The following is a 22,900-nucleotide window of genomic DNA, read 5'->3' on the forward strand; positions in this document are numbered from 1 at the left end:
ACCGTCAGGTCAGACTACCTGAAGGTGCTGGGGATATGGTTCGGAAGGGTCGGAGCGTGTGCCAAAACCTGGAGGGAGCGAGTCGCCAGGGTACAGCATAAATTGAGAATGTGGGAGCAACATTCCCTCTCCATCGTGGGTAAGAACTTGGTCATCAGGTACGAGGCGCTCATGTTGTTACTGTATGTGGCGCAGGTCAGGCCCATACACCACTCCTGTGCCGTGGCGGTCACCCGAGTCATTTTCCGCTTTATCTGGAGATGCAAAATGGACCGGGTCCTGAGGGACACTATGTTCAAACCTCTGGATAAAGGCGGGAAAAATGTACTCAACGTTGCCCTCATCCTGATGACCACCTTCGTGTGCGGCTGCATCAAGCTGTGCGTTAACCCCTAGTACACAAACACCAAGTGTCACTACGTGCTGAGGTTCTATCTGTCCCCGGTGTTGCAAAGGATGAGTCTGGTCACATTGCTGCGGCACGCTCCATCCTGTTGAACCATGCCGTACCACCTATCCTTCGTGGAAAAATTTCTGCGGAAAAACACCTTTGACCACCAATCCATCAGGCAGTGGTCTGCATGGAATGTCCTCAAGGCCCTACGGGAAAAGGAGACAGGGGATCCTGTCGGATGGTTCCCCGAGCAGACCGTCAAAGTCATTTGGCGGAATGCCTCATCACCAGAACTTTCAAACAAGCACCAAGACATAGCTTGGTGTCAGATCCTTTCCGCACACCTGGAATCTCACCCCCTCCGCACATTGCCCCCGAGGTGGCTGTGTTGGGAACAGACTGTTGCCTACTTCCTTCTAGAATGTGCCTTTGCAAAGCAGGTGTGGAAAGAGATGCAGTGGTTTTTGTTGAGGTTCATCCCAAGCAGCTCTGTAACACAGGATTCTGTACAGGCTGCTCCCAGGGACGCACACCGAGATGAACATCAACTGCTGCTGGAGGACCATCAATTCGGTGAAAGACGCTCTTGGTCTGCCCGAAACCTGATGGTCTTCCAGCGCAAAGAGTTGTCCGCGATCCGAGTGTTGCAGACAGGACTACCCGCTGAGGGTTGCACTAAAGCTTGGGGCAGCCGCCGCAAAGGCTCAATGGGGAAAGACCACTATGTAAGGTCCTCCCGCCATAGTGAACTGAGGGGCTGGACCCATGGGAATCCCCTCGGGCTGTATGCACCAAATATGGGTTTGCTGTAAAATGTACATTGTATGTAAAATGGAATGGAAGGGTTGTGAGGTCTGTGTAAGGCCCACTATGTAAGGCCCTCCTGTATTGAAGAAAACTGATTTCCTTTGCACTTTCTGGAATGTCAACTTGGTGCTGTTTTGAATTGTTTTGTAATGTAGTTTTTACAGATTTTTATGAATAAAGTATATGTTTGGGAAAAAAAAGCTAATGAATGTAACTAGCTGTTTGTTCACTCCCAGCATCAATCAGAGGGCAGTTTGACAAATTGTAAATTCCTGGCTCCTGGTCAGGAATGATCAAGATGCTTTCTCTTTTTTAAGATGGTTTTGCATTCTGTAATGAAACTGGAAACTTTTAAACATTAGGTCTGGATTGTGACAGATCTTTGATCTTTCATAGTGTGGCTCAGAGGCTACGTGTACTGAGGGTGAAGCAGGGCCATTGGACCAGGGCACAGACAGAATTCAGTCCACATATAAAGTCACAGAGTCATAACGGCACAGAAGGAGGCCTCCGTCCCTTTGATTTTATATTATTATTTTTCATTAAGTATAAAAGTTTATGGTATTTTGGGAAGCAGAGATGTAGAATTGATCGGAGCTTCGGAGTAAGGGGCTGGGCAAAACTGAGGAAGGAGGGTGTAATTAAAGTATGACACATTTGCATGGATAGATCCCATTATAAATTTGGACATAGAAACTTGTAATGCAAAAAGTTGACACTAAAAGTGGGATAGGATGTAGACAACAGGAAGTAAGGTTCTGTAGGCAGGAGGTGCACACTGACATATGTTTCTAATGTATAACAAATACGGAGATAATATAACAAATAATAAACCAGTACTCACACATCACTTGTTACGGAGGAATTTCGTGACATTGTTTTGGGTGACATGTCGTAGTCGCTGTCAGACCGATACAGAAATGACTCCCGGCGCTGGCTCTGTGGGAAGGTTGGGTGTAGCACCAGTCCTGGACTCGCCTGCGAGTCCAGTGGACTCCGACCAGGAGATGGACCATTCTCAACATCAAAACTGTGCCGAAAGAGAGAGAAAATGTATATTATTTATGTCCAAATGGATTTTCTCAACAAACGACTGAAAGAACACTTGGAAAATGAAATGATTCCTTTTTATAGACTCATAGAATGTTTAAGGCACAGAAAGAGGGCACTTGACGCATTGTTTTTATGTTGGTCAAGAAACGATCTACCCAGTCTAATTCCACCTTCCAGCATTTGGTCCATAGCCCTGCAGATTACAGCACTTGAAGTGCATATCCAGACTCCTTTTGAATGAGTTGGGGGTTTCTGCCTCAACTACCCTCTCAGGCAGTGAGTTCCAGACCCTCACCAGCCTCTGGGTGAAAACGTTTTTCCTCATTTTTCCCTCTAAAGTTTCTACCAATCACTTTAAATCTATGCCCCCTCGTCACTGACCTCTCTGCTAAGGCCAATAGACCCTTCACCTCCACTCTATCCAGTCCCCCCAAAATTTTGTACATTTCAATCAGATCGCCCCTCAGCCTTCTCTGTTCCAAGGAGAACAACCCCAGCATTTCCAATCTTTCCTCATAGCTGCAGTTTTCCAGGCCTGGCAACATCCTCGTAAATCTCCTCTGTACCCTCTCTAGTGCAATTACATCCTTTCTGTAATGATGCGACCAGAACTGTACACAGTACTCATGTTGTAGCCTATGGGTGGCTTTATCGCAGAGCACTTAGAGAACAGTGGTAGAATCTGACAGAGTCTGCATGGATTTACGAAAGGGAAATCATGCTTGACAAATCTACTAAAATTCTTCGAGGATGTAACTAGTAGAGTTGATGAGGGGGAGCCAGTGGATGTGGTTTATTTGGACTTTCAGAAGGCTTTCGACAAAGTCCCACATAAGAGATTAGTGTGTAAAACTAAAGCACATGGGTTTGGGTGTCATGCATTTCGATGGATAGAAAATTAGTTGGCAGACAGGAAACAAAGAGTAGGGATAAATGGGTCTTTTTCCGAATGGTAGGCAGTGACTAGTGCGGTACTGCAGGGATCGGTGCTAGGACCCCAGCTATTCACAATATATATTAATGATTTAGATGAGGGAAGTAAACGTAATATCTCCAAATTTGCAGATGACACAAAACTGGTTGGGAGGGTGAGTTGTGAGGAGGATGCAGAGAGGCTTCAGGGTGATTTGGACAAGTTGAGTGAGTGGGCGAATGCATGGCAGATGCAGTATAATGTGGATAAATGTGAGGTTATCCACTTTGGTAGCAAAAACAGGAAGGCAGATTATTATCTGAACGGCTATAAACTGAGAGAGGGGAATATGCAATGAGACCTGGGTGTTCTCGTACACCAGTCGCTGAAGGTAAGCATGCAGGTGCAAAAGGTGGTAAAAAAGGCCAATGGTATGTTGGCCTTCATAGCGAGAGGATTCGAGTACAGGAGCAGGGATGTCTTGCTGCAATTATACAGGGCCTTGGTAAGGCCACACCTGGAATATTGCGTGCAGTTTTGGTCTCCTTATCTGAGGAAGGATGTTCTTGCTATAGAGGGAGTGCAGCGAAGGTTTACCAGACTGATTCCTGGGATGGCGGGACTGACGTATGAGGAGAGATTGAGTCGGTTAGGATTATATTTGCTGGAGTTCTGAAGAGTGAGGGGGGAATCTCATAGAAACCTATAAAATTCTAACAGGACTTGACAGGGTAGATGTAGGAAGGATGTTCCCAACGGTGGGGGAGTCCAAATCCAGGGGTTATAGTCTAAGGATACGGGGTAAACCATTGAGGACTGATATGAGGAGAAATCTCTCCTCAGAGAGTGATGAGCCTGTGGAATTCACTACCACAGAAAGCAGTTGAGGCCAAAACATTGGATGTTTTCAAGAAGGAGTTCGATATAGCTCTTGGGTTTAAAGGGATCAAAGGATATGGGGGGAAAGCGGGAACAGGTTACTGAGTTGGATGATCAGCCATGATCATAATGAATGGCGGAACAGGCTCCAAGGGCCAAATAGCCTACTCCTGCTCCTATTTTCTATGTTTCTATATTTCACACTAAAACTATCCCAGTTAATATTGGGGTAGTTAAGATTCCCTACTATTACTGCCCTATTGTTCTTGCACTTCTCAGAGATTTGCCTACATATCTGCTCTTCTATCTCTCTCTGACTGTTTAGGAGTCTGTAGTACACTCCCAGCAGTGTGATTGTCCCTTTTTTGTTCCTTAGCTCAATCCATATACCTCATTTGTTGAACCATCCAGCATAATTATCCCTCCTCACAGCTGTGATAGTTTCCTTGACTAAAATTGCCACTCCCCCTATTTATTTATCCCCCTCCCTATCGCGTCTGAAAACCCTGTAGCCAGGAACGTTGAGCTGCCATTCCTGTCCCTCCTTAAGCCATGTTTCTGTACTAGCTATGATATCATACTGCCATGTATCTATCTGTGCCCTCAACTCATCTGCTTTATTTGCTATACTCCTTGCATTGAAATAGATACCCTTGAGCACTGCCAAACTCTTTCTTTTATTTTCTAACCCTCGTTTCCTCTGTCTTCCAGATTCATCCATTAATTTTCTGCCTTCCATTTTCATTTCTGATTTTGTCCCAACTGAGTCTACCCTCAGGTCCCCATCCCCCTGCCAAACTAGTTTAAACCCTCCCCAATAGCACTAGAAAAACGTCCCGCAAGGAACTCAGTCCCAGCTCTGTTCAGGTGCAACTCATCCGGCCTGTACAGGTCCCATCTCCCCCAGAGCCAGTCTCAATGTCCCAGAAATCTAAAGCCCTCCTTCCTGCACCATCTTTCCAGCCACACATGCATCTGTCTTATCCTTCTATTCCTATACTGACGCGCGTGGCACTGGGAGTAATCTGGGGATCACTACTTTTGAGGTCCTGCTTGCTAATTTCTTACCTAGCTCCCTAAATTCTGACTGCAGGCCAACATCCCTCTTTCTGCCTATGTCATTGGTCCCGATGTGGACCATGACTGCTGGCTGTTCACCCTCCCCCTTCAGGATGCTCTGCGGCTGCTCAGTGACATCCTTGACCCTGGCACCATCCTGGTGTGTTTTGTCAATTTTCTCTCCTCCTCTCCTGAAGGTGCTGACCCACCATTGCCTGCAGTTCCCCCTATCCTGAAGGTGCTGCCTCTCCCTGAGGTACAGTTCAATGAACACGTTGCCCTTCATTGCCTCTTCTAACTGTGAGTCCAGACCGTAATCGTCGACAAGCTATCAGATTGTAGAGGGATTCATAGCTAAACCCAGTCCTATCCTCACCTGATATCCACCTACTATATATTGTAACACATGCTGTATATTATAACACATACCCTATATTGTAACACATACTGTTGTTACGACCAGGTGAGGAGGGGTCTAGGGGTTCCCTCTCAGCCTTTGTCTGGTTTAACCATAACAGGATTCAATTTTAAAAACACCATGTTTATAGCTCCCCCTTAGTGAATGCTTGTTCACTGCTCCAATTTTAAGGCAAAGAAAGCAAACAGATTTCCTTAGATTTAAACAAGAAAGGTAGAAGTTTATTAATCTTAAACTCGAATCCGGTTAACGACTATGAATATGCGACGTGACCACGCTAGCATGCATACGCGATAAACACACAAGCGGATAGAGACAGAAAAAGTATAAGGAATAAAGAAGAAAAGTTTGAGGCGACATCTGGTAGTTACAGTCCTTTTAAGTTCAATGTGGAGTCTTTGGTTACCGGTATGTCTTGCAATTCGTTGGGGCCCAGTTTATGCTTCAACTTGTTCCGATGTAGGAGTCTTTTCTCTCTTGAGGTTTATGTGTCTTCTGTCCAGTGGCTTGGGAGAAAGTGAGAGAGCGAGAGAGAGCGAGAGCGAGAGTGAGAGCAAGAGCGAGAGAGAGAGAGAGAGACAGAGGCTTCCTTGTTCCATCTTCAGTTGCACACTGCATTCTGAATTCAAACTGTCCTGTGGTTACTGCAAAAAGCCTGGACCAGCCAGTTAGTCATGTGACCAGCTGGTTTAACCAATCCTGGCTCGGTGGATTGTTTCATCTTAGCAGGCCCTGGAAATGTGCTTCCTTACACCTTCAATGCCTGGTGATCAAACTCCATTTGGGGTTAATTGGAGCAGGGAATAGTCCTTTGTCTCCACAAGCAGCATCTCTTAGTATACAAATATCCTTCCAGCCCAGTGTCTGGTGATCTTCAAACAAGTCATTTCTTCACTCCAGCAACAGTTTAAAATCAATGTTTATATGAAAACATTAATATGCCTCATTCTTGGCAGGTGGGGGGTCTGCATGGCACTGTATACTGTAACTCATACTGTATACTGTAACATACTGTGTATTGTAACACCTACTGTATACTGTAACTCATACTGTATACTGTAACACATACTGTATACTGTAACTCATACTGTATACTGTAACATCTACTGTATACTGTAACATCTACTGTATACTGTAACACATACTGTATACTGTAATTCATACTGTATACTGTAACATCTACTGTATACTGTAACACATACTGTATACTGTAACATACTGTATACTGTAACTCATACTGTATACTGTAACATCTACTGTATACTGTAACACATACTGTATACTGTAATTCATACTGTATACTGTAACATCTACTGTATACTGTAACACATACTGTATACTGTAACACATACTGTATACTGTAACTCATACTGTATACTGTAACACATACTGTATACTGTAACATACTGTATACTGTAACTCATACTGTATACTGTAACACATACTGTATACTGTAACATACTGTATACTGTAACACATACTGTATACTGTAACATACTGTATACTGTAACTCATACTGTATACTGTAACACCTACTATATACTGTAACATCTACTGTATACTGTAACTCATACTTTATAATTGATACGTTACCTGAGTGAAGTTGCTAGCTAAGGTTTATTTTCTGACTGGGAGTGAATTGATGGTGCATTTTTACAAATCCCTCAGACCCATCACTGATTGCAGGCTAAATCCTCGAGAACGCAGGTGTTCCTTGAAACTTCAGCCAACACCAATCAAGTCAAAGGCAGGCCACACATTGCAGGTTTGGGCTGTTCACCAGGCACTGCTCTTGGAGTAGCCAATGTCTTTTATAAAGCAGGTCTATCAATCCTCAAACTCCTTACATTTTTGTTTTTCTTCTAACTTGTCTAAACAATCCACTGAGTATCTCATTCCAAGCCTACCCATTCATTAAAATGTTGCAACGCCATTCGCTTCCACATCAGGGGTCAGCAACGTGTTCGTACACGGACACCAGTCGCCATGGTAAAAAATTTTGAGATCTATGACTGGATTTCAGAAATGAGAAATTTCCCATTGGCTTCTTCTTCCAGACCAGCTTTTAAAAACAAAACTGCAATGTCAGTTTCACAGTTGACAGGTGCTGGGAGTGGGAACAGCAGTTTCCGGACTTTGGGCAACTTTGTGGCTTTCCAGCGGGCTTTTAAAAAAACATTGGAACCTGCCAAAAAACCCTGAAGCTGTCCAAAGTTCAGAAACCGCCGTTCCCACAAAGCTACTCTGCTGAACATTCCCATTCTCAGCAACTGTCAGAAAGAGAGAGAGAGATCGGGGTGGGGGAACAAACAGAGAGGGGGGGGGGGGGGAACAGAGAGAGGAGGGGCAGAGAGAGAGAGGGACAGAGAGCGAGAGAGGGGCAGAGAAAGAGAGACAGGCAGACAGGGCCAGACAGAGGGGCAGAGAGGGAGCGAGGGGGCAGTCAGAGAGAGGGACAGAGAGCGAGAGAGGGACAGAGAAAGAGAGACAGGCAGACAGGGCCAGAGAGAGGGGCAGAGAGGGAGCGAGGGGGCAGTCAGAGAGGGGAACAGAGAGAGAGAGGGGCAGAGAGAGAGAGAGAGAGGGGCAGAGAAAGCGAGACAGGCAGAGAGGGGGGCAGAGACAGAGAGGGGCAGAGATGGAGAGAGGGGGCAGAGAGAGAGAGAGTGGGGGGGGGGGGGTGGACAGAGAGAGGAGCGGCAGAGAGAGAGAGGGACAGGAAGAGAGAGAGAGGAGCAGAGAAAGCGAGAGAGGCAAAGAGGGCCAGAGAGAGAGAGGGAGAGGGAGGGCCAGAGAGATAGAGGGGGGCAGAGACAGAGAGGGGCAGAGAGGGGGGACAGAGAGAGAGGGTGGGGGACAGAGAGACAGAGTGGGACAGAGAGAGGGGGCAGAGAGAGAGGGGGAACAACACAGAGAGGGGGAAACACCGGGAGAGAGAGAGACAGAGAGAGAGAGGAAGAAGAGGCAGAGAGAGCAATCAAGATCACTCCTGACATCTATCTGGAATACTCTGCATCGCTACAAGTGTGCGGGCAAACACTGTCTACATGTGCAAGCAAAAAAATTACAGGTATCTCATTAAATCCGTGTCCAACATAGTGAGGAGAAAGTAACTCAATAAATTAGTCTTCTCATTTAAATCTTCTTCACAAAAATGCACATTTATTGTTGTTTTGATTAATAGTAAGACAAATTTGTAATGCCTTTATCTTTCTGAAATTATCTCACCAGCTCCCTATGTCAGACAAAAATTGTAATGTAGTCCTATTATGCGAAAAGGTTGCACAACCCCGCTCCAAGCCTTTAACCTTATGTTTTAAAATAATCGAGCAGCTAGGTTAGAGGGACCCGACAACGTGTCGGGTTCGCATCGGGTCACTCTTCTGGGTCCGGCATTCGGGCTCGGGTTGGGTCGGGCCAGGTCGGACACACTCTATCATCACCTCCGGTACGTGGCTCCAATGTTAATGTACTTTTTGGACTTGAAAGGTTGTTTAGTTACAGTTTTTTTACGCTTGTGCAGAGAAGCAACAAAGTGAAAAACGGAAGCTAAGTTAACTGATGGTTGGGTCGGGTCGGGTCGGGTCGGGTCAGGTCGGGCGCGAGAAAAAAATGAAAGGACTCGGGCCGGGTCGGGCTTGGGTCAGATGTGGTTCTGTTGGGCTCGGGTCAGGTTTCATTTGCAGACCCGATCTGGCCTTTAAGCTAGGTTATTTTAAAACACAAGTTTAAAGGCTTTTGTGTTATGTAAACTCATTTTAAAATGGCAAAAGTCATGTAGGGAATGCCCCGATTTCTATGCTCTAACACACATTACTTTCTCTTGGGACACAACTCAGTGACATGTTGAAAGTTGCTGGACTTTTATAAATGTCACAATTCTGCTGCTATCCATTTGGAATCACACTCTTCCAGAACCTGTTTTGAGAAGAAAACAGGCAAGAAAATCCAAGGAATCTCCAGAAGTCATCACTGTAAGTTTCTCATGAATACAAGAGTATGGTGTAATGGGGCTGACCCGTATACAATAGTTAGCAAATGCAATATAGTGAATAGCTTTAATAAACCTTAATGTATGATGAACTGTCTGAAATTCCCTAACAAAAGCTATGCTGCATTTGCAGTTTTAAAAGCTGTAGAGGAAGACAAAGTAAAAATTTATGATGTTTCAATGACCACATTAGAAAGTCATTAATTGATTTTTTTTTGCTGCAAATTGAATTAAAGGACAAGTTTTACAAGTATGTCAAAGATCAGTAACTGCAATGTGCATCATTTACTATCCAGCTTTAGGGCAGGTAACCTAAGTGGCCAATGTCATTTGAATGTTGTCTGTATCATATAATTACATTACGTTAAAAGTGTGCCTTTGCTAACAGGTAATAGACTTGGCTTGGACATAAATTGGTTAGTCTGAAGTACAATAGATGGTGACTAAACATTTTGTAACTGAATAACACATGCAGTAACAACCACTCAACTTTTTGCAGAAAAGCCTTTTGTTAATAATTATCTTGTCAGAGCTGAATCAGAATCGACAGTGATAGACTGAGATACAGATATAAGTGAATTTAAGAGAATCACTTTATAGGAACTGAGTGCACTCTTTATTTGTAATTGTGTTTATCTAATTTTGTCACTAGCTTTGGTGAGCAAATGATATTTTGTCCATGAGAGATTGTTATTTCTGTATTTTTGAATCCAAGGCCTTGTTTAACAGCCTGTCGAGATAAATAAACTAGTCTTAGCTACCTACTATTAATCTCTCTGTCCCTTCCTCTCCCACTCTGCTTTTCTGTTTTACATGACTCCTCTGAAGTACAATCTGCTTCATCCTATAAAATTCTCCTGATTTAGAGATCACTGCCCTTTAGTTGGCTGCCCTGTCTTCCGATACATATTACAAGCAGCTGGAGAAGTTGCTTAAACATTGACCATCACAGATTAAATTGTCTTGTGACAACAGTAGAGTGAGAAATGGTCCGTCTTTCCATTGCTGATTTTCTACTATCTCACCTCAATAACAATCCTCTCCTGTGTTTCATGGTTTATTGGATGAATTTGCACTCCTGACACAGTGTGAATCCACAGAGGTCATCAATAAGGTCCATCTACTACCCCGTGACAAGGTGTAGCTAGCTCTATTCTGTCAACAAAAGTAATTAGCATTGGCTTTGCATATTATTTTGCTTGCTAGCCAGCTAATACAGTTGTGCTGCTCTCCATTGATGTTTGTATGCTTAACTACTTTATTTATAGGGAGAAATTTGTTTTAAATCACACTGTGTTTTGATGGCATTAGTTTAACTATATAATTTATATAAAGATTAATTGCCCCTATGTCCATGGCCGTGTCGATAATTTTGTCAAATGTCTGTGGTACAACGTGTCGGTGCCTATCCCTGCTCCACAGTGAAGGATCATCACATTGTTACCATGGATTTACACATCCAGCAACACTGAGGATCTACAGATTGGAAGTAACATTTTCATAAACAGGACTGAGGAAAGATTCTAACAGGAATGTGAATCTACCAGTGTTCTTTTTTTAAATTTATTTTTTATTTATTTATTTAGAGATACAGCACTGAAACAGGCCCTTCGGCCCACCGAGTCTGTGCCGACCATCAACCACCCATTTATACTAACCCTACACTAATCCCATATTCCTACCACATCCCTATATTCCCCTACCACCTACCTATACTAGGGGCAATTTATAATGGCCAATTACCTATCAATCTGCAAGTCTTTTGGTGGTGGGAGGAAACTGGAGTACCCGGCGAAAACCCACGCAGACACAGGAAGAACTTGCAAACTCCACACAGGCAGTGCCCAGAATTGATCCCGGGTCGCTGGAGCTGTGAGGCTGCGGTGCTAACCACTGCGCCACTGTGCTGCATGGATTTAACTAAATGTTTGTTTGCAGGTGTCTTGACTTGTGAACATTGGTATCTGATCACAAGTCTCTGGGATGTCAGTTACTTTCAACAGCAACCAACTAGCTCAAAGACCTGTTCTCATTTTACAAAGCATAAAATACTCAACTGCATTACCAAACTTAACGCAGAACTGAACCCCATTACTTCAGCTGTCAACGTTATTCCTAAAAGCCTAGCACAACCCTTCATCCCACGTAGCACAACACGCAATCCCATCATCCCATATTACTCAACCCCATGAATCCAAACAGCCTGACACTCAGCTCCATCATGCCATAATATGTAACACTCAACCCCACTATCCCATAATACTTACCACTCCAAAAGCCCAGCATCTCAACTCATTCCCCCCCCCCCCCCCCCCACCACCACCACCAACTTCATTTTATTCTTTCTAAAGACTACGGAGAAACCTTGTCACAAGATCTCAGCACAAGCCTTGTTAATGGTAATATGACGATTTTATTCTGCAATACTTGGTAAGGAGATATAGTGTATGCCCTCCTCCTAGCAATTATCAACTTTTTTTATGCAAAGAACACCACCTGCAAGCTCCCCTCCAAGTCACACACCAAACTGACTTGGAACTATATCATTGTTCCTTCATGTTGCTGAGTCAAGTTCCTGCAGCTCCCTCCCTAATAGCACTGTGGGTACCTACACCACGTGGACTGCAGCGATTCACGTAGGTGGCTCACCACCAGCTTCTCAAGGGCAATTAGGGATGGGCAATAAATGCTGGCCTTCCGAGTGACTGCCACATCCCATGAATGAATAAAAAAAATACACACTTGAAATTTCAGATCTATTTTACCCCACTCCACACATTACTGTCATTGGGAGTGGCTATTGCCCTGCAGGCTTTAATAGCTCCTGTGATATTGAAGGGGAACAGATCCGGAGCTTGATGTTTAGAATTTCTGCACTCTCTCAGTGATAGTTACAATGAACTGGGGTGCATGAGTTTGAACAAGAACCTGAAGGCTAGTGACGGGTATTGAGGTGCATTTCTCATGCTCACTTCAAAGACTCACTCCTAAAAACCACAGAGTGACTTTACATACACAATATCAGGTGTTACCTGCCCAGGGATTGAGCAGAAATCCTTGATCCTGTATACTTTCACTGAATTGACACAGGGCCTTTTGTGTTCTCCGAATGTTTGAACAGTGCAAGAATAAACATTATCAGACCGTGCAGTTTAGGCTATAAACTACAAGTTAGGTTTATTAAAATTACAAAATGAATGCTGCAGCATTCACTTGATTACAAAACTTTTACACCTCCTTGGGTACAAAAATAAGAAAGTCTGTGACATTTTGCTAACTCATCATAATACCTGTGAACCTGGACCATTATCCATGATACTAACTTCTATAACACCGAGAAGTGAGAAACTGGGGTCACCTTGGTTGAGATTACCACTCGTACCAGTTAAAACTCAACAAGGGATGTAAGCATTTAAAAGGAGAGCACAGATTATTAAATTAAAGTGAGAGCTCCTGGATCTCAATTAGATGCTAGTCACAAAACAATCTGTGTTTGTTTCTAATTCTTAATTTGATTGTTCTCAAAATAAGTCAAACAAACAGTGTTAAGTGGTATATCCTTGTTTTGTAATCAAAACATATTTGCATACAACAACAACTTGCAATTTAAAAAGCATGTTTAACTTGGTAAAACTTCCCAAGACATCCTCTGGCGTGAGTTTAAAAGGCTACTGATACTGTCTGATGAACAAATTGTAAACCAACCGGCCACATTTCCTCAATAAATATTAAAAAGCCGATCTCTAGAAATTTCAGGTGAACTGAAACATTCTAGACATTATCACCACCCTTGGGCTTCAATCAGAAAACCCATTCTTTTGAGTGGCTTAATCAGAAATTTCTAAAATATAAACTGCACTCCTAATTTGTTGCACTTTTCATTACTGCCCCCATCCCAAATCCAGCTGTCCAACTATCACCATACCCCACCCAACCCCTGCCATACCCCACCAACCCTGGACATACCCCATTAACCCCTACCATACTCCACCCAACCCCTGCCATACCCCATTAACCCTGGACATACCCCATTAACCCCTACCATACTCCACCCAACCCCTGCCATACCCCACCAACCCTGGACATACCCCATTAACCCCTACCATACTCCACCCAACCCCTGCCATACCCCACCAACCCTGGACATACCCCATTAACCCCTACCATACTCCACCCAACCCCTGCCATACCCCATTAACCCTGGACATACCCCATTAACCCCTACCATACTCCACCCAACCCCTGCCATACCCCATTAACCCTGGACATACCCCATTAACCCCTACCATACTCCACCCAACCCCTGCCATATGCCCACCCAAACCCCAGCATACCCTCACAACCCCCAACAACCCCTGCCATACCCCAGCATCCTCCAGCTCTATATACTCTCTCCCTCACTGTGATTAAATACCCAGCCCTACACATTCTCCTGCCTCATTCCCACATTCTCTGTTCCTCCTACAATCTATAAGCATTTAATGCACAGACTTGGTCTTACCTTGTTTCTAATTTACATCCTACCACTTCCTATGTTATATCTCTCTTCCCCCCTCCTCACTTTGTGTGTCCAAGTATAACACTTTGTACGTCAGTACATAGACACCGCATTGTGCGTAGGGACACAAATTATTTACACAGACACCCACACACAAAGCACAGGAGGGGGATATCGATTAGAGCTGGTTATCGATCAGGAGCTGGATATTGATCAGGAGCAGGAACTCTTGATGGTTTTTCCTCTCCCTAGTTCAGGAGCACTGAGCCAATATGTTGCACATTTTGCAAAAATGTGAACATATCAGTTTAGAAAGTAAATCTGATTAAAAACCCAAATTCGTGGAGCAACAATAACAATGACAGACTGAACCTGGAGAAGTATCAGCTCAGTGACCAAGCTCATCAATGAGAAGGGGCAATCAGCCAGGGCTCCTGTCAGCTGAAGCTGTACAGGTCATGAATCCAAATGGAGATCGACTGGTCTGTGTGACTCAGTACTACAGCAAACCAAGAGACGACCCACTGCACTGTCAGGTGAGCTAACTGGTGGAAGAACAGTGCTGCACTCAGTATTGCTGCCTCAGGTCTGGCTGTCCTGGTTAGAGATATCACACTGGGTGATGGGCACGATGCTCTGAGCTGTACGGCTCCTTGGTTTGGCAGCTAATGGATAGTTTTAATGGATAGTTTCTCTGTCCAGTTGCAGGAGTTGTTGCCACTCTATCACCTCAGGTAGGCAATCGGGGATGGGGGGGTGGAGTAAGTTGCTCACAATCTACAGTCGTGCAGTGTATCAATGGTTCACAAGCTTGGAGAAAGTGCATAAACACAGCGTGTTTTAATCCTGGGCCATTCGCTAGAATGCCAAACAGGTGAGAAACCAAAGCACTGCTGACCTCTAGCTGCACTTCTGACAGAGCCTGACATCAATATCCCATCTACCATTGAGAGTAGCCTCTCCCACTGGTGACCTCCTCCTTGCTCGATATTCATAGACTCCTGCCAGTAAACCCATAGAGATGGAGCTGATGTTTGAGTGCTTAGCCCCAGAGTGGAGTTGATGTTTGAATGCCTGTAGTCCCAGGATGGAGCTGATGTTTGAATGCCTGTAGTCCCAGGATGGAGCTGATGGTTGAGTGCTTAGCCCCAGGGTGGAGTTGATGTTTGAATGCCTGTAGGCCCAGGATGGAGCTGATGTTTGAGTGCTTAGCCCCAGGGTGGAGTTGCTGTTTGAGTGCTTAGCCCCAAGGTGGAGTTCATGTTTGAATGCCTGTAGTCCCAGGATGGAGCTGATGTTTGAGTGCTTAGCCCCAGGGTGGAGTTGATGTTTGAGTGCTTGTAGCCCCAGGATGGAGCTGATGTTTGTTTCGATTTCCCACCACCCTCTTCTTCCCTGAATCACTATTTAACGTTCAGTAAACACAGAGACAGAGGAACTACAAACCTAAGAGTCCTGGTGAATCGCTGTTTCTTGATGTCTTCCTCACTGAAGGAGAAATGCATAACACCGTCTGATAACAACTGAAGTCAGACCCTTGGCCACATCTGAGAACCCTCTGCGAGGACGCACACTGTCAGCTACCGCCAAGAGAACTTCCACCGATCAACTTCCCCCAGCACTTACTCACTTCTCTCTGTGTCTCGAAGTATCAGAGGTAGCACGGCTGCTCGCAAAACCCGGACAGAGCATCCCTGTTCTGGACTGGACCAGGCTGCATTTATTTTAAAAATATATCTGATTTACAGGATTAACAGTTGATGACGTTCAGGCAGACAGATGATACAAGCATCGTCCATCGACAAGATTCTGGTGGTTGGCAGGAAGCTAAGCATCTTGGTCCATTCCCCTAATAGCTCTGGGGTAAATGAATTGTTTGGGGTGGTCCTGATTTACACAGAGCAGGACATTCCCAGAGTAAGTCCCTGTCTGTGCTGATTTAGCTGATGTCTGAGTGTTCAGTGTCCCTCCTCTGGCCCAGGCAGGAGATAAATAAGCCAGAGTTCCTGCTCCTGATCATTATTCCTGGTGGAAGGTAAATGTGTGGGGGGGCTTCAGGTAAGGGCAGGATTGGGCTCAGTTGATATCCCCTTCAGGCTATCTAAGCTGCCCCATGGAGGTTGGCCAGCATTAATAGAACCGAGCTCCTGAAACTGTCAGTGCCATCAGGATAGGCAACCTCTGCACGGGAGAAACAGAGGCAGAGGATTCTGCAGGATGGAGAGCCAATGCCCGAAGCTTCAGGTAGTCCACTTGGTAGTGGGCGCAGAGCTGGGGATTGCTCTTGAGTGGACAGTTCCTGAGGTGCAGTGACAGACGGCATCCTCCAAAAAAATACTGAGCTAATGCTCTGTGCAGGTGGGACACATTGACTGAGAATCCAGGCTCCACTTTCAGCAAGTATTTTTGTTCTGCGCACATTTGGCCCAATGCTGTTTAATTTTTTTGTAAAATATTCATGAGACAAAGTCACTGAAATCTCACGGCGTCAATAATTCACAGACCCATTCTCCAGTGTCTTTCCTCCCAAGGTATAACCCTAATCCTAATCTCAACCCTATCCCATGCCCCAATCCTAACCTTATCTCTCACCCTACTCCAAGCTCAAAATATAGTCCTCTCCCAAACCCTAAATCCAGCTCCACCACAATCCTAATTCTAACTCAATTCTTAATGTTAAATCTATTAATTCTTTACCCAGAGAGTGGAATGTGGAACTTGTTACCGCAGGGAGTGATTGAGGCAAGGACCATGGATACATTTAAGGGGAAGCTGGATACGTATACGAGGGAGAAAGGACGAGAAGGATATGTTGATGAGATGAAGAGGGGCTGGAGGAAGCTCGTGTGGAGCATAAACACGAGCATGGACCTATTGGGCCAAATCGCCTGTTTCTGAGCAGTAAATCCTATGTAATCTATCACAAACCGAGTGTTTCAATATTTGTAGTGTACTGCAATCTTGGAATAAGTGTGTCAGTAAATATTGTATCAGTGCAGGTCTCACGGAAAATGGTCGAATCTGAGCTAAATTATATGATCAAAGGTCAATGTGAACAAGGTTCTTTTTATGAAATCTTCATAAAATGAAGCAGTATGAGCAGTGGTAAATGTGATAATGAGCCATATGGATTGAGAGGGCCCTCCGTCTATTCTTTGATATGATTTCTGTTAGAGTCAGTGAGAATTGCTAAGACAGGGAAATTATCCAGTGACTCCTTCCCCCACTCTTCTGGTCTTTATCCAGTAACACCGGCCCCCATCACCAAACCCCGGTCTTTATCCAGTAACACCGGCCCCCATCACCAAACCCCGGTCTTTATCCAGTAACACCGGCCCCCATCCCCAAACCCCAGTCTTTATCCAGTAACACCGGCCCCCATCACCAAACCCCGGTCTTTATCCAGTAACACCGGCCCCCATCCCCAAACCCTAGTCTTTATCCAGTAACACCGGCCCCCATCCCCAAACCCCAGTCTTTATCCAGTAACACCGGCCCCCATCCCCAAACCCTGGTCTTTATCCAGTAACACCGGCCCCCATCCCCAAACCCTAGTCTTTATCCAGTAACACCGGCCCCCATCCCCAAACCCTAGTCTTTATCCAGTAACACCCGCCCCCATCCCCAAACCCCAGTCTTTATCCAGTAACACCCGCCCCCATCCCCAAATCTCAGTCTTTATCCAGTAACACCGGCCCCCATCCCCAAACCCCGGTCTTTATCCAGTAACACCGGCCCCCATTCCCAAACCCCGGTCTTTATCCAGTAACACCGGCCCCCATTCCCAAACCCCGGTCTTTATCCAGTAACATCGGCCCCCATCCCCAAACCCTAGTCTTTATCCAGTAACACCGGCCCCCATCCCCAAATCTCAGTCTTTATCCAGTAACACCGGCCCCCATTCCCAAACCCCGGTCTTTATCCAGTAACACCGGCCCCCATCCCCAAACCCCGGTCTTCATCCAGTAACACCGGCCCCCATTCCCAAACCCCGGTCTTTATCCAGTAACATCGGCCCCCATCCCCAAACCCCGGTCTTTATCCAGTAACACCGGCCCCCATCCCCAAACCCTAGTCTTTATCCAGTAACACCGGCCCCTATCCCCAAACTCTAGTCTTTATCCAGTAACACCGGCCCCCATCCCCAAACCCTAGTCTTTATCCAGTAACACCGGCCCCCATCCCCAAACCGTAGTCTTTATCCAGTAACACCGGCCCCCATCCCCAAACCCCGGTCTTTATCCAGTAACACCGGTCCCCATCCCCAAACCCCGGTCTTTATCCAGTAACACTGGCTCCCATCCCCAAATCCCGGTCTTTATCCAGTAACACCGGCCCCCATCCACAAACCCCGGTCTTTATCCAGTAACACCGGCCCCCCATCCACAAACCTCGGTCTTGATCCAGTAACATCAGCCCCCCATCCCCAAACCTCGGTCTTTATCCAGTACCACCGGCCCCCATCCCCAAACCCCGGTCTTTATCCAGTAACATCGGCCCCCATCCCCAAAGCCTGGTCTTTATCCAGTAACACCCGCCCCCATCCCCAAACCCCGACATTATCCAGTAACTTCGGCCCCCATCCCCAAAGCCCGGTCTTTATCCAGTAACACCCACCCCCATCCCCAAATCTCAGTCTTTATCCACTAACACCGGCCCCCATCCCCAAACCCCGGTCTTTATCCAGTAACATCAGCCCCCATCCCCAAACCCCGGTCTTTATCCATTAACACCGGCCCCCATCCCTAAACCCCGATCTTTATCCAGTCACATCTGCCCCCATCCACAAACCCCGGTCCTTATCCAGAAACACCGGCCCCATCCCCAAAGCCCGGTCTTTATCCAGTAACACCGGCCCCCATCCACAAACCTCGGTCTTTATCCAGTAACATCGGCCCCCACCCCCAAACCCCGGTCTTTATCCAGTAACACCGGCCCCCATCCACAAACCTCGGTCTTTATCCAGTAACATCGGCCCCCACCCCCAAACCCCGGTCTTTATCCAGTAACACCGGCCCCCATCCCCAAAGCCTGGTCTTCATCCAGTAACACCGGCCCCCCATCCCCAAACCCCGGTCTTCATCCAGTAACACCGGCCCCCATCCCCAAACCCCGGTCTTCATCCAGTAACACCGGCCCCCCATCCCCAAACCCCGGTCTTTATCCAGTAGCACCAGCCCCCATCTCCAAATCTCAGTCTTTATCCAGTAACATCGGCCCCCATCCCCAAACCCCGGTCTTTCTTCAGTGACTCCTGCTCCCATCTCCAAATCTCAGTCTTTATCCAGTAACATCGGCCCCCATCCCCAAACCCCGGTCTTTCTTCAGTGACTCCTGCTCCCATCCCCAAACCCTGGTCTTTACCCAGGGTCCCTGCTCTAAAATGAACATCAGAGCTTTGCTGTGATGCCCGCTGTGGCTGATTAGCCTGCCCACACTCACTCATGGGTACATGAAGAATAGCCACTTGGGTAAGAAATTGGAGAGTGCTGATTTCCATGGATCGTTACCCCAGCAAGACCCAACATTTTCAGGAGGGTTAGCAAAGACTGATAAACCTACAAATCATCCTCACTCTCCTGCTCCAAACAGACTGACCAGCTTACAGGGTGAATGCACAATTGTGCTGCATGGTCCTCCAAGTAATCCAGATGAAGCAATGCAATAGAACTTGCAGGCCTGGGTTGTCTGGATCCTGAGAAAGGAACAATTTGCAACATAGGTAGTCCAGGAACTTGTGGGGTTTTTGGGGGTGGGGGAGGGGTGCATGGGGGAGGGGTGCGTGGGGTGGGGGTAGCGGTTGTGGTGGGGGAGGGGTGCATGGGGGAGGGGTAGCAGTTGTGGTGGGCGAGGGGTGCATGGGGGGGGAGGGCACGGTTGGACAAGATTCAGTCTCAGCCTCACTTTGATCAAAATTCATATGGTGCTGATCTGGTCAGGTTTCTGAATCCATTTTAAGGTATTTTGCCAGGTTTTAGCAGGGACCTGGCCAGCTGAATCAGTCAAAGTGTTGAGAAGTCCTTGCTCCGTCTTTTAGCAGAAGTCTGGGAGGGTGTGTTCTTCTTTTAGTGATGTCGGTTTGTCCTGGCCCCTTTTATTCAGTTGGTGACGACAGAACCATTCATTTCCAACTAAGTTCTGGCTCATTGCCAGATGTCGGAATAATGCACAGAGTCAGATCATAATCACACTACTGACTTAAACACCATCGCTGTCACTCTCTCTCCCTCACTATCCACTGAGCAGAGGTGAACCAGTTGTCACTTCAAAGGGTAAAGTTTCAATTGATGATCCAGGCGTAAATTGCCACCCTAAATTACTATGGTTTTGTGATGTGTTTTCTTTCCCCTGAGTATTGCTCAAACTAATTTGCATATTGCCAAATATAAAATATGCCATGAACCAGCAGAGTCAGGCAGAGTTTTAGAATGTCATTTTAAAAATATTCCTTGATATATTTAAGAGTGGTATCATGATAAAGTTTGGTTAATACAACAGAAATTTAGCTTATCACAAAAAATAAGCATTTTAATCAGTGTCAATCCACCATCTGTGAGTAACCTGATTTTAAATTACTGAAAATGACAAAAAAACTATACAGAACTGTTTGCTAGTTAGTGAGTACAGTAGCCATTTCTTAGTAAAAAAATGTTTTTAAAACGTGCCCATTAGTGTCCTTTCGTCCAAAGAACAACTTAATTTTAAGAGCTGCCTCAAAGACCAACAAAAAGGCACAATTAGCGGAACTCATAATGGTGATTAATTCAGCCTGTGGGCTTAATTCTAGCATAATGTTTATTAAACCAGCACAAAAGATCACAGAAACTCAAATTGCACTGGATATAATCTGCTTTTGAAATTTCCCGATTGCGTTGAAAAAAACAGAAAAATTGAGGATACACACTGTTCATCACTCTGACAACAAACTGCGTTTCTATAACACCTCTCTCTCATGTAGAAAAATGTCCCAACAAGCTTCACAGAAATGAAATGAGACAAAAATGGATGTTAAGCCATAGGAGATACTTGTAGGAATGACTGAAAACCTGGTCAAAGAGTTAGTTTTTAAGGGGCATCTTAAAGGTGGAGAGGTTTACGGAGGGAATTTCAGAACTTAGGGCCTAGGCAGCTGAAGGCACGGCCGCCAATGATGGGGTGATTAAAACTTGGGATGCTCAAGAGGTCGGAATTGGAGGAGTGTAGCGATCTCAGTGCGTTGTGGGGCTGGAGGAGGTTACAGAGATAGGAGGGAGCTGGTGAGGACGTGGAAGAATGAGAATTTTAATACTGAGGCAGTGCGCCTTACCAGGAGCCAGGAGTCAGCGAGCACTGAGTGGTGAAGGATGAATGTGATTTGGTGCGAGTTATGATACTAGCAGGGGAGTTTTGCATGAGCTAGTTTATGGAGGGTGGAAGACAGCAGGTTGGCCGGGAGAGCATTGGAATAGCTAAAATAAGAGGAAAATACTGCAGATGCTGGAACTCTGAAATGAGAACAGAAAGCGTCGGAAGCACCCATCAGGCCTGGCAGATTCTGTGCAGAGAGAAACAGAGTTAATGCTCCAGCTCCACAGTTCTGGTGGAGGGTTGTGGACCTGAAGCTTTGACTCTGTTTCTCTGCACAGATGCTGCCAGGCTTGCTGGCTGTTTCCGGTGCTTTGTGTTCTCGTATTGGAATAGCTAAGTCTCGAGGTAACAAAGGCATAGACAAGGGGTTCAGCAACAGATAAACTGAAGCAGGAGTGGAGACCAGCAATGTTACAGAGGTGGTAAGGTAATTGAGAGGATATGGGCGTCAGAAGTACAGTTTGGGGTCAAATAGAACACTGAGGTTGTGAACATTCTGGTTTGACCTGACTGGATGGCTCGAGAACGGAGATTGTGTTGGGGCTTCCAATGTCTGAAGGAAATTCTGGCCTCTCCAGGATTGGGTGTGGGACAAGCAGTTTGACAGCACAGAGGCAGTGGCTGGGTTGAGAGAGGTGGCATACAGCTGGCTGTTATCAGCGAACATGTGGAAACTGAACCTACATCATGGCTAATGTTGCAAATAGGCAGCACATGCTTGATAAATAGCAAGTGACCTTGAGAAACTCCCACAGTGACTGTGCAGGTGTGAGAAGGGAAGCTAATGCTGGTGATGCTCTGGCTATGACTGGGTAAGGAATAGTGAAGTTAAGTGTAAGCAGTCCAATCAAGCTGGACATCAGAGGAGAAGTGATCAACTGTGTTAACGGCTGCAGACAGGTCAAGGAGGATAAGGAAGGAAAATTTGGAATTGCGGGAAAGATAATCACGGATTTGGGAGTTAACATGTTCAACGAATTTGGAGAGAAAAAGGAGGTTGGAGATGGGACAATAATTTGAAGGACAGAAGGGTCAAGGGTGAGTTTTTGAGGAGGGGCATGATGATGGCTGTTTTGAAAAGGGGAGGGAGGGACACTGCCTGAAGAATGAGAACCGTTATTAATATCAGCTAGTCTTTAAGGCACCCATTAAAATCTACCTCTTTGACCAAGCCTTTAGTCACCTGATCTAATACTGCCTTATGTGACTCGATATCAGATTTTGTTTTATAATTTTATATATTTTGTCCCCATCCCAGGGCACCTTCCCCTGCAATCGCAGGAGGTGTAATACCTGCCCATTTACCTCCTCTCTCCTCACTATCCCAGGCCCCAAACACTCCTTTCAAGTGAAGCAGCGATTTACTTGTACTTCTTTCAATGTAATATACTATATTCGCTGCTCACAATGTGGTCTCCTCTATATTGGGGAGACCAAGCGCAGACTGGGTGACCGCTTTGTGGAACACCTCCGCTCAGTCCGCAAGCAGGACCCTGAGCTTCCAGTTGCTTGCCATTTCAACACTCCCCCCTGCTCTCATG

General features: G+C 45.8%; 1 protein-coding gene across 1 annotated transcript in view; it reads right to left on the reverse strand.

The window, feature by feature from the left end:
• The window catches only part of pde4a (phosphodiesterase 4A, cAMP-specific), a 478,599-nt gene that overhangs the window by 167,419 nt on the left and 288,280 nt on the right, over window positions 1–22,900 (reverse strand). The window contains exon 2 of the mRNA XM_068021346.1: window positions 2,046–2,231. Within this exon, the coding sequence (XP_067877447.1) occupies window positions 2,046–2,231 (186 nt within the window). The remainder of the gene's footprint in view (window positions 1–2,045; window positions 2,232–22,900) is intronic.

This window comes from Heterodontus francisci, chromosome 43, assembly GCF_036365525.1.
Source record: "Heterodontus francisci isolate sHetFra1 chromosome 43, sHetFra1.hap1, whole genome shotgun sequence".
Classification (NCBI taxonomy): Eukaryota; Metazoa; Chordata; class Chondrichthyes; order Heterodontiformes; family Heterodontidae; genus Heterodontus; species Heterodontus francisci.